The sequence below is a fragment of the Chiroxiphia lanceolata genome, chromosome Z (assembly GCF_009829145.1).
Source record: "Chiroxiphia lanceolata isolate bChiLan1 chromosome Z, bChiLan1.pri, whole genome shotgun sequence".
Lineage (NCBI taxonomy): Eukaryota > Metazoa > Chordata > Aves > Passeriformes > Pipridae > Chiroxiphia > Chiroxiphia lanceolata.
In genome coordinates, this window is record NC_045671.1 from 44,678,488 (window position 1) to 44,694,122 (window position 15,635).

General features: G+C 39.9%; 1 protein-coding gene across 5 annotated transcripts in view; it reads left to right on the forward strand.

Annotated features, from left to right (window-relative positions):
- MCC (MCC regulator of WNT signaling pathway) overlaps positions 1-15,635 on the forward strand; it is a 188,250-nt gene that overhangs the window by 161,514 nt on the left and 11,101 nt on the right. For 3 of the 5 annotated variants that reach the window (XM_032675611.1, XM_032675613.1, XM_032675614.1), the window contains 3 exons: positions 4,035-4,269; positions 10,765-11,016; positions 12,035-12,132. In XM_032675611.1, coding sequence (XP_032531502.1) covers positions 4,035-4,269; positions 10,765-11,016; positions 12,035-12,132 — 585 coding nt within the window. The remainder of the gene's footprint in view (positions 1-4,034; positions 4,270-10,764; positions 11,017-12,034; positions 12,133-15,635) is intronic. The other 2 variants (XM_032675612.1, XM_032675615.1) reach the window with 1 other exon arrangement.

Here is a 15,635-nt window from a genome sequence, read left to right on the forward strand (position 1 = left end):
CAAAACTGATTTTTTGCCATAGCTGTTTTAGTGTTGCAGGCGTTTAGTTGCAGATATGTATTGTTACCTTTTCCCTTTGAAACCAACTGAAGAGGTAGTGGGATGTTGAAAACTATCTTTTGCTGAGAATTGTGACAAATGAGTAATTCTTCCTGTTGTTGGAAATCCTGTAGACTGTGGATTTACAGTGAAATTGTTGACCCATCTTGAGCTTTGAAATTTCAAACGAGATTCTGAATGTCAAATCACTGAATACATTACTGAGAATAAACATATGGTGAGGCATTAGTGGCAAGTGGCTAAAGACTGCGAAAGGGAGCAACTGAAATGAAAATAAATGCAACGAAAGAGCATCTAAATTCATTTGGCTGGCAGCAGCACTACAGTAATGTTGCCAATTCAGTTTTTGAAAATAGAAATCAATTTGCAGTGTAGTTGGAAGTTGTAATTGTTTTAAATGGACAGAAGCTAACTATAGAACATATATTGCCAACAAGGTTTGACTGATTACACCTTTAGAAGGAACCAAAAGAGAAGGAGTCCAGTTGTAACACTGACTGAAAAAGGTGTATTTTATTCTCTGCTACACTAGCAAGCCCAAGTTTACAACTGGATTCATGGAGGGAGAGATCTGGTCTCTTATACGCAAAGGCAGTTCTCTTCAGTATTATGCAGTGTCACAGAATATCTGCACTCAGTCAACTGTAGGAATATATCTCTCATCAGAATTATCTCAGATATCAGATAAGACACTGACAGACAAGATTATCTTGGCTGAAGCGTGCAAATAAGTTCTTTAGAAATATCCAAAGAGATATCTCAGTGTTATCTGTGCAACACTTTATTGCTGCACTGAAGCAGTCTCAGAAGGAAGCAGGGTAGTTTACCAAAGGTAATTCTAGCCAAATAGACTGTTGTTTGCCATTTGCCTGGTTGAAATATTTGTTGGTTTCTCAGGAAGTTAATATCTTTTGGCATTGTGCTGTTCCAGATCTCAAGCAACGTATATACTGTGTAGCAAGTGCTTTCTTTAGAGGGTTAGACTGTGTGCAGACATTCAAGCAAGTTCGTTATCTTAAGTGTTATCTTAGTTCTATCAGCTTTTGTATTATCCACTCAATTGCTGAATTGCTTATTTATTTATTGACTTGATTTTTAACAGACAGAATGATGCTTATATAGGAATTTGTGGACAAATTTTTGTAGTGTACAGAAATTACTCACAGACAAGCACTGTTGAAAGCCTCCTTTGTATCCATCCACTGCATTTTATACACACACATGCATACCAGCAAATAAGACTGCACGTTATGCTATACCAGCCGACATATTTTCCATAAATTGTATATGAAAATTAATTTGACATCATCCAGGCATGACATCATTGTAAAAGACTCAAGGGATGAAGCAAGTGTGAAGAATATTTCTCTTTGCTTTTTCTGAATACAATAGCAGTGAGAGTGAGCAGATTGATGTTGTATTCCCTCCAGCTGTGATGAAATTGTGATCCTTTTTCTGTCCTTACCTACACACTGGAGAAATGAGACTGCACATCTTTTCCAACAATTTCCTGTGATTTTTGGATGGATGCATTATCCTATGAATGTTTTCCTTTGTCCTGATTGCTGTCAGAAGGGAGGGTGATATCTGAAATTCAGGATGATATGCACACCAGCTATCATCCCTTACGCAGAGCAGCAGTGGACTAGCATTGTGGCTGTGGAGAGCTGTGTGGTGGGGCTTTAGGGGGAACAAACCCTGGAAGAGCTGCCATGGGAGCTCAGAAACACTGCAGTGTTGTTTCTGTCCCTCATCGTGAAGCCTCCTTTTTACAACAGCCCACAGTGGGCTTTGTGCCCAGCTGCTCCCAGTCTTCTGGATGGGGGCTTACTGCTAAATGCTGTGGGGAAGAGGGAGGGTTCTAACCCCTTTGTGTGCTAGCTGAGACAGGTTCCTCACTAAGCTCCCCTCAACTTCTTAAAAAAAAGAAACAAAAACTAAAAGAGCAGCTTGCTAGCAATTCACCAGAGGAGCCAACTTGGCTGCAGGCAGGCAGCCAGGACTGAAGTAAAAGCAGCCTGAGTATCCCTGGCAACAGCCCAGACTGCCTTCCTTAGTTTGGACTGCACTCCCCTAAAATATATGTGCATAGCTGTGGGTCTTCAGGGACCAAAATCTGTGACTATGCAGTGAGTATGAAGTCAAGCTCAACATAACAATAGACTTCCAGCATTTTTCTGCTCAGGTTTCAGCAAGAGAGTTAGGTTCTCTTTCCTTTGCAACCAAAAACTGAGGTGAGGTCTTTGTGCTCCAATATTTGAAGCCTGTGTAGACTTTGAAAGCTGTCCTTACTCCAACAACAGCTGTTTTACATTTAATCCAGAAAAGCTGTGCAATTGCTGTCTTTGGATGCTGAGGAAACTTGCAACATGACTTCAGTACAGAATTACCTATTTTTCACATTGTCTATCCTTGTAATTTTTCTGTCAATATCTACTTCAGTGAGATATCCTTAGGCTCAGTAAAGCAGGCAGGTACCGAGTGCTTTTATCTTCACTGCAAATGGAAATGGATGAAAACAAAAGCAAAGACCAATTTACAGTTGTGGCAACTGTGGCAGGCACCTCTTATCCCTCAGAAAAGGAAGGAATAATATGAAATTGACAGAGAACTGTAGTCAAGAGCTGTAATGCAATATTTCATGAGGGGGAAGGATTTTGAGAAATCTTTTTAGACCTGCCAATTCTCCGTCTTCTCCAAGGCTGTGCTTGGAATTTGTGGGAAGATTGGCAATTATTTGAAGCACTTTAAAAACAACGTAGCTTTAGCTGAAGTAGAACCAGAAGAGTTGATAGGCTTCCCCTTTTTCACATTCACAGTATTTTAGGACAACATTCTGGATCTCACAGCATGTGGTGGGTGGGAATTTTTTTTCTTAGTACAAAAATGTTGAACAGCAGTGCAATTTGATACAGAAAGTGATTTATTCCCCTGCTGATAACTGAGATCATCTAGCATTCCAGACAGGCACGGTTAATGGATGACTTATCCCTCACCCAGCAGCTGATTACAGGACCTCAAGAGACAGCAGGCAGCTTTGAGTGAAACAACATGGCATTTTATTTTCCTTTTAGTGTTATTGCAGCTATATTCAGCCCTGGAATGCTACAGCTGTATCAGTCTTGGCCCCCTGCAGAACTGGCATGCACTTAGGTGGGTGGGCAGCACTGAGCCACCACTGCTCTAATTCTTAGCACCATTATCCTCTTTTTCTGCAATCTGTGTAAACATCTGTGGGGCAGAGTAATGGGCAGACATTTTTTTGGTGCCTGTAGATAGGAGAAGATTCACCAAGTCTTTTATTATGACTTTTTCTTAAAATTCCTGCTAACCCATGGGTTGACTTTAAAATCCTCCAGCCCTGAAGGAATGCCAGTATACTGAGGAGTACACCTTAAAATGAGCTGAAAGATGCTATCTCCTGGCATCTGCCAATGGAGTTTTGCTCAGGTTGATTCCTGAAAACATCCATTAAAATATCTGAGGTGATAACTGGCCATCAGCAGAGATAAATCAGGTCTAGGCTGATTCTTTTTTCTTAGCAGATGCTTCTTCCCAAAAAAGATGAAGACTCATTATCAGAGCAGCAGAAAGAAACTTGGTTATTGCTAAGAAATCTTAAGAAGCTTTTTGCTCTTTTTTTTCTTAATTTAAAAAAAAGGATTTTTCCAGAAGACACCATTTCAGAAAAAGCAATTCGGTTACACATCACTAAATGTCTGGCTTTGCGGAGAAGTTGTCACATGATTCAATTTTCTCATGCAGCTTAGAGAATTAATTTCTTTTCTGAATTTGTCACACCCCTCTGCACCTTCTGAACATTGCAATGTCCAGTCCATGCTACATGTGTCCTTTCTGTGAACTTTTAAGTAAGACTCAGATGTGTTGGTGAAGTATCAGGAGAGTGTTTGATGTAAAAATTGAGATTTTGTTCCAAATGTTGTTTTTTCTAATACCATTCTTTCTCTTTCCAGTACCACCAGCTCAACTGCAAGCAGCTGTGATACGGAATTTACAAAGGAGGATGAGCAGCGGCTGAAGGATTACATCCAGCAGTTGAAAAATGACAGGGCAGCAGTGAAACTGACAATGCTGGAGCTGGAAAGCATCCACATTGATCCTCTTAGTTATGACGTTAAGCCACGCGGAGACAGCCAGAGGCTAGACCTGGAAAATGCAGTCCTGATGCAGGAACTTATGGCAATGAAGGTATTTTATTTATAACCAGAAGGTTAAAAATTGCTGACAATGCCCCTGTGCTCCAGAACATGCTCAGTCATGCATGGGAGACTTGGTAGAGATCACTGGGTAATAAACGGTAACTTTGTTGAAACACATAATCTGGACTGAAAATCCAGTAGTCACAAAGTGACAGAAGGCAGTGCATTAACAGTGAAGAGCTATGTGTGTTTTGAATTAGGCAGGAACTTCATCTGTGGATCTAAACTTGAAATGCTCTCCTTGACAAACCAGATGCTCTGTTTGAAAGATATGGCAGCTGAGTTGCTCAAGGGTGACCAAAAACATGATACGGCACTTCCCAAGAGACAGTTCATTACTTCACTTACAAGCTTGCAAATGTGCATCATGAATATTTGTGACCTGAAGCAGAACAAATTCACCTCCTTTTAGTATAGCTGTGGGAGGAAGAATGGTCTGTCAGAAGGTGTCACCCCTAATACTCTCTGGCAGTCATAAGTCCTGATCTGTTCTAGGCACTGTGTTGCAATCTGTAGCTCAGTTCAGAGTCTGAGCAAAGACTAGGATGTGTAATGACTTCAGTTACAGGGGTTTGGAGAAAATTCTGGTTTATATGTCCAATTCTAAAGATGTGATATAGAAAACCTGACTTTTGTTGACCAGGTATAGAGCTTATATCATTTTAAGTCTGTCTTCTGTATTGACTTTGAGAGGTGGACTAAAACATAGGAACATAACAAAGGCAATACAAGTAGGCAAGTCTGTATGTATGCATTCAGAACTTGTCTGGTTTGGCTGAGTTTAAATAAGTTTAATTTCTGCATTTTAGCAAGTAGTATTTTAATCAACTAATGGCAGATGTGTCAGCTGATGGTGTCAAGTGGGACAGCAAATCCTAATAGTTTCATAAACTTCTAAAGCTTTAGATTTTTATTCAGATGTGCTCCTTCTGGCTAACTGGTAGCTTAGTAATGATAATTATATTCTTAGTGGTGCTGCCCTTTCCATGATAACAAATATAAGTTTGCAATAATGCATTCATTATTTGCAGTTCAGAAGAAAGATTGCTTGCTACCTGTCAGAAGATTTAAAGTTATGTTCCTTGTTTGAACATGTTGTGGCTACAGCAATATTTTCCCCATAACTAAAGCATGCAAGATGTACTGGAAGACATTTGTAGATAATTAGATGTGTATTTCAAATATCATGGTTCATTCTCCTCTTTTGTGTCCAGATCTTCCCTGAAATCTTTTGTACACCATTCCTACCTCTACATTTAAATTGATTGGTGAAGGCAAACTGCAGAGCTACCTCTTATGAGGTAGCCCTTGCATTCCCTGACTGGCAGAAACACCAACAGTTGCATATCATAGTTTCTGGTACAGTTTGGAGCGCTGGTAATCCTTTTGTTCACTCAACAATCATCTAACTTGGTTTTGACATATGGCGTCTGTTCATAACTTTTGGTTGGACCTATCACACTGGGTTTTCACTGCAGGAATTGCCCCTGGAAGAAGAAATCTTTCTTCTTCGTTGAGTTGTGTGCATTGCAAACAGAATAGATACACGTTAAACCTAGGTGGCTGAAGTCACCTTCAGTCCTTTCCAGTACAGAGAAACTGACAGTACTGTTATTCATTGTAATTTCTTGTACTTTGCTGGAATTCACAATGCGGGAAAACCTTAGGTTTCTGAAAGAGACATGGTGAAAACTCAAGTTTGTCAAAGCTTGGAACACATTTGTTTGTTCGTGATCTCCTGCTCAGAAATTGAAAACTCCTGCCTTTCTTCTATGCATATCATCATCATCATGGCTGGGCTTCGCGAACGAAGATTTGGGAAAGGCTCTATCCACATTTGTTACAGGCACGCTGGTGGCTAATAAGGCCAACATGAGATCAGTCAGATTGCAAAAGGCACAGCAGAAAGACTCCTTAGGTGGTATATTCTGCAAGGCACAATTCTTTCTGCATTGTCTTTTCTCCTCGAGAGTGATCTTGCGTGCTTTCTCAAAAGAAGCAGCAGCGTCATAGATGGTGTGTCTCCAGACCTCCCGATTGGAGGCCAGAGTAGACCAGTTATATTGATCAATATGGCCAAGGCTGAGTTGTTGTTTCAGGGAGTCCTTGTATCTTTTCTTTGGGGCTCCTCTCTTGCAGCAGCTGGAGGCAAGTTCACCATAAAGCAAGATCTTGGGGAGGTGGTGGTCCTTCATCCTTGAGACATGTCCTGCCCATTACAGCTGTGTTCTCAGCAACTCTTTTATGCATGAAGCATTACAAAAGGCACAGCTACACTCTGCATGCTTTGGTTGCCAGAGAATGTATTACCTTTTTAGCATCCATGATTGTTGCTCAGGTCTACATTATACCTTGCTCATATGTTTAGCAAAATATAACATAGTTGAACCTAAAGTCAGGACTCATGGATGTATTGGCTTTCTGAGTATGTTTTTTGTGTCTGTTATTTGAAACATGTACCTCATACAGAATAGCATATGCATCTGCCTGCTGCTGAGACAAATGGAGGATTTAAGTTTCCTTACGGTGTTTCATTTAACTTGAAGCACATGGACTCATCTGTGCTGCAGAAGACTTCATTGTGTATCAGCTTTTAATTTTTTCCCTCCCTTGCACATTCTTAGCAAGGATGATACAGCTGACTGAGCTACTCAATAATTTCCTGCACTGCTGGGTCTTAAGATCTGTGCTGTCTTCCCAAAACTTGTGTCTGTATTGGAATCTCTGCTGCATCTTTTGGCACCTTCCATTTATAACTCCCGGTAAAAACTGATCTCTACATCAATCTGAAAATGCCTTTACACCAGTAGTTCTTCATTATTGATTAAAAAGATGTTTTGAGGGTGGTTTCTCTGTTGCCATGTTTATTATTTTTTTATTGGTCCAGAGTGTAAGACGCAGTGGTCTGCCAGTACTTCTGTAAAATCCAGTTCTTTGCTTCAAGCAATAATTAATCATGTTTCCAAATATATTCTTGGCTGTGGTTTGTCATCATTCAGTGGTCTTGCTTTGAGGTCAGTTGTTGTCATGCCCCAGTTAGCAAGGAGATTACTTCTGATGGCTGTAAACAATTCTTGGTTTACAGCATTTCTGCATTTCAAAGGACTTAATCTAGATAAGAAGTCTCAGCTTTCTACACTGGTAATTTTTCCTCCTTTGTGTACAGGTGGTGAGAATGTTGCTCATAATGACTGAAGAGACTTCAGTCTCTTTATGGAAAATGTTAAGGATCCCGTTGTTCACCTTTGTTACAGCAGTTCATGCCCTTATAGATTTATATAGTAAAATACAGTTAACTAGAGCATGACATTTATCTGCTCTGATGTTTGTTTTACCTCTGATGGCTGGCAGATGCCACTTGGGTACTGTGATCCTCCTAGCGTCCTGACTTTTCATGATTTTTACAACTTCTTGCCACATTAGAGTTCTTTGCTGTTTTGTTCTTCTGACATGACCACATCCGATACAAATGTTGATTTTGAAAGTTCCGTGGTGTTTCTGATTATATTGAATCAAAAGGTTTTAATTTTCATTCAAGTTTTTGCCCAAATTCAGAATTACAATATAGAATCATAGAATCAGCTGGGTTGGAAGGGACCTCAGAGATCATCAAGTCTAACCCTTGATCCACTACCACTGCGGTTACTAGACCATGGCACTGAGTGCCACATCCAGTCTCTTTTTAAAAATCCAGGGACAGAGAATCCACTACTTCCCTGGGCAGCCCATTCCAATGTCTGACCACCCTCTCTGTAAAGAAATTCTTTCTAATGACTGCAAGTACAAAATATTCCTCAATATTCAATTAATTAGTCCTGAAATAACTACTATAATTGAAGCTTGTGAATTTGATGTATTACTAAAGTGTTCTGCAATCATCTGGAAGAGTGACCACTTGCTAGGTGCTCCTTCAGGGTTTCATTTTGTAAATGCCACTCGGGCTTTAGGCATACACTCTGAAGAATCAAATGTGTTAAACTGCAAGATGTTTCACAGCAACCTGTAATTAGAAGAAAAGGGGTATAGTAAATATACAAAGGTGGTGTTTTAATTTAAATTAAGTTTAGATGCTATCTTTAGAAAATGTATTTTCATGGGAAAAATTGCTGCATGTGTGAAGACTAACTCTCTAACTAAACCTGAACTTCTTGAAGTTTCCCTTATAACACATAGCTGTTGCCACCCTGCCTCACAGATTGTATGTGTCCATACCGCTATCCTCAACTGTAGTTTTAATGTTTAACTTCAACCTTTCCTTCCTGTTCCTTCCCTGAAAGCCTCTGTAAGACACTGGCTGAGAGCTTTTCCACTTTTCCCCTGCTTTTTCCCCTGCTTTGTCTTTGCTTCTGTACTTCCAAGTCACATTGTTTTGACATGAGAAAACTAAACATATGAGAAGTGCACGATATGCCTTCTTGGACAGGATGCAAACTGTTGAATTCATATAGGATTATTTAAACTTACTGTCTTCATAAACAAAGGAGTTAACCGTTGATCCTTAAGTTTATTTTGAGCTTGAATATGTTAAAATTAAAATAACTTAAAATATAATTAAAATAAGTTAAAAATTTTAGATTGCGAGAAAAATCAGTTCCACAAATTCATTGTTGTAGTGGTTAAATTCACTTTTTTATTTTAGGAAATAGATGTCCCTCATTTTTAGGCTGAATTTGCCTAGCTTCAGCTTCCAGCCAGGGAAGATCTGTCATAACCATCATACCACATAGATAGCCCTCTATCAAGAGTATCTTTTTTTCATATAAGTGTCAAAATACTCTATTCAAATTACTTCTCAGCCTTCACTAAGCAGGCTAAGTAGATTAATGGCTTTAGAAATGGAGGCTTAAGAAGCTAAATGCATACAATTGAGTATATCAGACCATCTAGTTCAACTCCTGTAACTAAATATCCCTATCATTATTTATCAGTATTATTTATGTATTTACTGTTGACAAAGGAAATTGATGGTAAGTTTGCCTAACAACTAAATTTGTGTAAACCACATTGAATGAACCTGGTTGTGCTTCTAGCCTTCAGTTCACAAACAAGCAGATGATTTTAAGGTATGGATTTTATTTTTGCATTGTTGGTGATTCTGAATAAGCTGATGGTTACCTATGGTGGTTGTAACCGTGATACACCTGCGTGCACTGGTTACACTTAATTCAGACAGCATTTGGTGGCAGTCATAGATTCTCTTCTACATGAAAAGTTAGTCGAAATCTGAGTTTAAAAAAAATTAAAAATAGTGACTTGTTCCTAGGCTGGCCACAGAACAAGAAACTTCTGTTTTTGAGAAGTGTTTACACAGTGAACAAGTTTAGAACTGAATGGTAATACAGAAAATGTCTGCATTTAACTCAGTAGTCATCAGTGAGGAAACCTAGCACAAGACAAGCTCAGCAGCGAGAACATGATTCTAGGTTGGAGTCTTTTTTTGGTTTTGGCAGTCTTCTGTTTGTTTGTTGGTGTTGTTTAGCACATAATGTAAATTACATTTTAATTCTATCTCTTTAAAGGTTTTGTGGATACTGGGTTTTTCTGGGTTCAGAAAATAACTAGGCATTTTGTAGAAGAAACTTTTCTGAAGTGCTTTTAAACACAAAGATCCTTCTGGTTCGGGATATCCATCAGCTACCTTTCATGGGAGGCTGGGAGCATGTGCTGAAAGAAGGGTCATTGCACTCATGCCCTGCTCTTAAACTTCTGCCCAGCCACTGTCAGACAGATGTTAAAACAGAGATCTGTCCCCAAATATCAGTTGTTGTGTTACAGTAGGTGACAGCCCTGTCATAAACATCAGAGTGGCAGAAGAATTGCACACAAGAATGAGCTCTCAGAATTCAACTTCTCTCTGTGAAGTCAATCCCCTGTGGATCATATTTATGGAAGAATATAATTGAGTGCAATTTTGTCAAACTTAAGTTGTATATATTTGGGTATTCTGGTTTTCTAGAGAAGGGAAATTAAAAATGGACATCTGATGGTGCCATACCAAGTTACCCTTATTGACTTAACTCATTCTACCACAGAGGCTGATATTACAAAGTGGGAATATGTTACCTGTGTGTGTTGTCCTAGTCCCTCAAACCCCTCCACTCTAATGAGATAAATTCTTATGTATCAATAAGAAACTGAAATCTGGAATTTAGGGAGGTTTTTGACAGGAAAGTAGTACACTTCTGGTTTTAAGCAAGTGGTCTCTGAAGGGCAGTAGAACCAAAGAAATTTCAGCAGCTGTGGCTACTCTCTCAGATCCTAGGTAGTCTAGTTTCAGCACGACACTAGTGGCTATGAGCTTATTTCTGAGGCTGATACTGAAGTGGCACAGCTCATCATACTCAGACTCAAGATGTACTAGTCTTTCGACGAATATGCTATGTGACTATAAAAAGGCATGTGGGTGCTAATAGTGTTTTCCATGAAAAGAACACTTGGGTTATAGGAGTGGATGAAAATCTTGTTTAACCTCTTCTTCCTTTAGGTATATAGTCCCATGAGCAGCATGCTGATAATGTTTCTTCAACAGGAGGAGATGGCAGAGCTCAAGGCACAGCTTTACCTGCTAGAGAAGGAGAAGAAGGCATTGGAATTGAAACTGAGCACTCGAGAGGCCCAGGAGCAGGCCTACCTCGTCCACATTGAGCACTTGAAATCTGAAGTGGAAGAACAAAAAGAGCAGAGAATGAGGTCTCTCAGCTCAACCAGCAGTGGAAGCAAAGACAAACTGGGCAAGGTCAGGAGTCAAGCTAAGTTTCCAAAGCTGTAAACATGATTAATTATACCACTCCCCTCCCTGTATCAGTCTTTAGCACGTTGATCATTCTTCTCTTTTGTCTATATGTAGATCTTTTCTCTCTTCTCCAGTTGTTAGGCGATTCCTTCCATACTGTGACTTATGAGGACTTTGCAGAATTATTGTTAAGCCTGGGCAAAAAGAAGGTTGTTTTGAGGAGGATTACCACAAGCCCAGTCTTGCCAAACATACAAGTTGCTGTGGTTGAACGTGTGTCTTGAATGTTGCCACTCACTGGAAACAGTAGAAGGGATGGAGTATAAGCAAAATGCCATCCTCCCCCAAATACAAAATTTGAAAAAATAAGCTCTCATTCCTTTGAAGCAGTTAGAGCATTGTAATGACAGTCTCTTTTTCCAAGTCAATTTGTAATAATATGAGAATGAAGGCTTTTTTTCCCCTTATAATAATGCAAAATAAACAGATTTCTGCATTAACTGTATTAATTTGCATTAAGAAATAGATACCTGGAAAAACTTTACTGTATTAATTTACATTAAGAAATAGACACCTGGAAAAACTTAAGTCCTCTTATTTTAGTGCTGTGTCCCCAGATAAGCCTCAGTAATGTGTTCAAAAACAAAATCCAGAGCTAGTGTATAACTGTCTTTCTTACTTGTTTCTGGCAATGCATCGTCTGAATTTTTTGATCCCAGCAGTTCTTTGTTTCAAGTATGATGTCAAAAGAAATATAGGGAAATCACCAGCAGTTTTGCACACTAGCAGAATTCTGCAAGTTGATGAGCTGTGGTGGTTTAGGAAACATTTAGGGGGATTTGTGAAGTGTTAATCCATTTAGTCTATTTCTTGGTACGTTGATACACTGCCATGTTGCTGTAATATTGTGATGTTTATTTCACCTTCATTTTACAAGTAGCTGTTACCTAAGTGGTTTTCAGAATTTTCCAGTTAAGATGGTAAGTACTTTTAAACTAGATGGTGTTTCCTGGTTTCTCAGGAATGCAGTGATGGCACCGCAGCACCATTAACTCTTGCTGAGCTGAGACCATACACCGAGAGTGAACTGACTGCTGAGCTGACAAACGCACTCAGGAGGTAAGCAGCTTCCCTCACCAGGGACACCACTTGTCCTGTAGGCCCAGGGCAAGGCTTATTTCTGAGCCTTTGCTCTTACCCTCAAGTGATTTTAAGAGTGATCACAGATTTGTCCCATGAGAAGGAAAATGATCGAAGGTCTTCTAATGTTCCCCTCTCTTTGCTGTTTTCTTTAGTCTGGTGAAAGTCTTCACATGCTCAGCTCCATTCTCCTTGGGGTTCTCTAAAATTCAGTTGAATTTTAGAAATTAAACCCTCAAAATGGCTGTAGTCATTGTTTTCAGCAAAGAGTGTGAGACACAAACATGATTTTTCTTGTGTGCATACAGAAAACCTTTAGTGAAGATTTGTGGTGTGATCTTTGGTTAAGAAGGTTGGTCACAGGTTAGAACTTGGGCAGGAGTTACAGGAGTGGGAATTGCAGGCATTTTGATGACTCAGATGCTCCATTTTCTTTCTGAGTATGTAAGTGGAGCCACAGTTCAATTACAAATGACATTGTGTGAAGCATTAGCTTTCCAATGAGAGAGAAAATTGATGTCTTGACAAACTGCTTTTGTCAACAGCCAGGTTTTAAGCCTAAGCTTTCAGTACAGTTATACATTAGCTAGATATTTGTTTGTGCAGCAGTTTTTGCTGCACCAGCTATGTGGTAAACTTCATGACAAAGACATTCACTGTTTTGATAGTTGTTTCAGTACTTGTTCCACCTTTTCCAAGAAATGGCTGTCTTAATATCTAATCTGGTTCTTATATTTAGAACCCCTCCAAAATGCTACTAAGAATTTAGGCTGGGAAGAGTGTATTTTGCTTTCCTGGTGTTTGCACTCTCTTTAATGGTGGAATGTCCTTTCAGGCAGCTGTGGTGTTTTATTCCTGAGGTGCTTTTTTCATAGGTGCAATGTATAGAGTGCCTATGGTCACCTAAGCCTGGAAGGCATTGTGTAAAAATGTTACCACTGCAGAATCAATACATTTCATACCATTTGCTTAGCAGTCTGGCAGTTGCTGAGTACTTAGTTTTCATGATGCAGGAAACAAAATTCCGCGGTTAAAATAATCCAAACTGTCATCTGTGTGTGGGTGGATAAACCCCATAAAAAAGTAATTTACATAAACATTGCATAGAAGCCATTGGCCTCCCCCCTGCCCCCAACATTGCAGCCCTGGTGTGAGCTGCTTCACCAGCATTTTTTGTCTTCACTCAAGATGGGGCTTTTTCCTGCTCTTGTTGCTTGCTCCTGGATTTCAAGATGATGTCGGTGACCTTAGTTAGCAGAGGCTTCATGAAATGTGGTTTGCTGACAACACAGAGAAAACAACTTTGCTTTATCTACTGGCCCTTAACTTGATTAGCATGGATTTCCAGCCAGAGGCCTCGCAAGTACACTTTGTCAGGCAGAAATGGGGAAAAAAATAATCAGATTACACTGTACATAAATTGTGAAGACTCTCAGTGTAATGGAAATATGACTGTACTAAATGTGATTGCTGCTGCCAGTGGGGCTCAAGCCCAGTTCCTGCAAGCTGTGTGGACCGGGTGTTTTTCTCCTTAATCAGTGTGTCAGCCTAGATCAGGCTGAATGCTTAGTCCTCCTTATCCTGAAGCTTTCTCTCAAAATCTGTGTAGCACCTGGAGAAAGCTTACTGCACCCTGTTTAGCAACAGCTGTCCTAAAATATACCAGCAGTTCTTAACTGCTCTTCTGAGTAAATGGACCCTCAAATATCACAATGAAATTTATCCCATCATGGATCCACTAAAGAGTTCCAAAAAATAATCAAAGTTCATTTTCCTCTACAAGTGCTACAACAGTGCAGAATGGTCTGAGGTGGTTGTGATATCTTTAGGAATGAAGCAAACTTAACTCTGTGCACTTAGCATGTGCCAATCCCTCAATACTCTTCCTGCTTGTATGGGAAAACAAGTCCTGACACTATGTGTGAACCAGGAGAGATCCTGCTGGCTGCCCTGATTACCTTCCTCACCTGCCAAAGAAGTAGGATCAGAATACAAAATAAAAATATCTTGCCCAGTATCTGTGTTTGTCAGGGGACAGGAGGGAAATATGAAGTATCGCCCTCTGTGGTCTAGAGGCAGTGTTGAAATGACAATGTTCAGGAGTGTTTCAGTACTGGTTACAATGTGTGCACACATCCAGCGATTGGACCTACCTGTTGTCTCTCCAGGCAGTACTACACTGGTGTAGGGGACAACAGCTGCAAGGATAGGGGCGAAAGTCCATTTGCTTTTGAGTCTTTCTGTTTGTCAGAGCATGTGATATCAAACAGCAATCCTGTCCCCTCCTCATCCTGTCTTTACAGAGACTAAAGCACTGGGCAACTCTCCCCTCTACTGCTTTCCCATTCTGTTCTCTGTTGCTGCTAAATTGTCAGGTTCTTCTCAGTTAATTGAAGCAGAGTGAAACCCAAATAAAACAGCAGGACAGAGTTAAGGTTTGAGTTTTGGTGTAGTTTGAAAACATTTATTTGTTCATAATCTGCAAATGGCCATGCAGCAGAACAGTCTCATCCACAGAGATAGGCTGGCTTCTCTCTGCAGAGAATCTACAGAGAGAAATCTTCTAGAATCCAGAAGTGTGTTGTGAAGCTTATCAAGTTTTCACTGGTAGTGCCCATCACCAGAAATTCAAGGCAGGAGCAGTTCTTCATCCACTGTTCCATTATGTATTTGTTCTAGTACAACTGAAGATTTCCTACAGTAGTGTTCAGCATAAAAACCTCTCTTACCAGCTTTTCACAGAAATCACTTTTATTTGTCATGATAGCTATGCTAACTAGTAGAAATGTAAATTATCTGCAAGTTCTGAGCTGTAAGAGTTACGTCTAGGTTAATAAATTTCTGATATTGCAGTCTAAGCTCACTAATATTCCAGCCAAACATAAACGCTTTCTGTCAGAGTCTTTAACAGTTTTATTTTCCCCTCTCTCTTTTCTTAATGGAATGATGAAGTGGTTCAATAGACATGAATCCTCTTTTTTCTTGAGTTTGACACATCCGTAAACAAGCTTGTTGGCAGGAAATACTTTATTCTTGTGAGGGCAAAAAATGTGTTCCCAGCAGCCTCATGGCCTGGCACTGACAGCTTGATGATTGTGCCAGAAGCCAGTTTTATGAGAGGATCTGGTTGAATACCCCAAAATCAGACACATGACGCAGTCTCTTAGGGAGACCTTAAAACAGTATTTTCCTTGCTGGTTTGTTCTGCTCTGCTGTGGCAGGACAGGGAGAGCTGTGTATGACTTGTGTGAGTTTGGTAACTTAGTAGGTACATACCAGTTTTGCACTACTGCAGGTGAATTCATTAGAGGTGGCAGAAAGGATTAGAGAGGCAGGAAGAGTGCCATCTTGCTTTAGCAGGGCAGTGATAATGGTGATATAACTAATCTTTTCTTCCATTAAATTCTTTCATTCTGTGAAAAATGACCAAACAGGCAAGACTGAAACTTCTCTCTCTCCCTAGGCCTTACTAGAAATGCTTT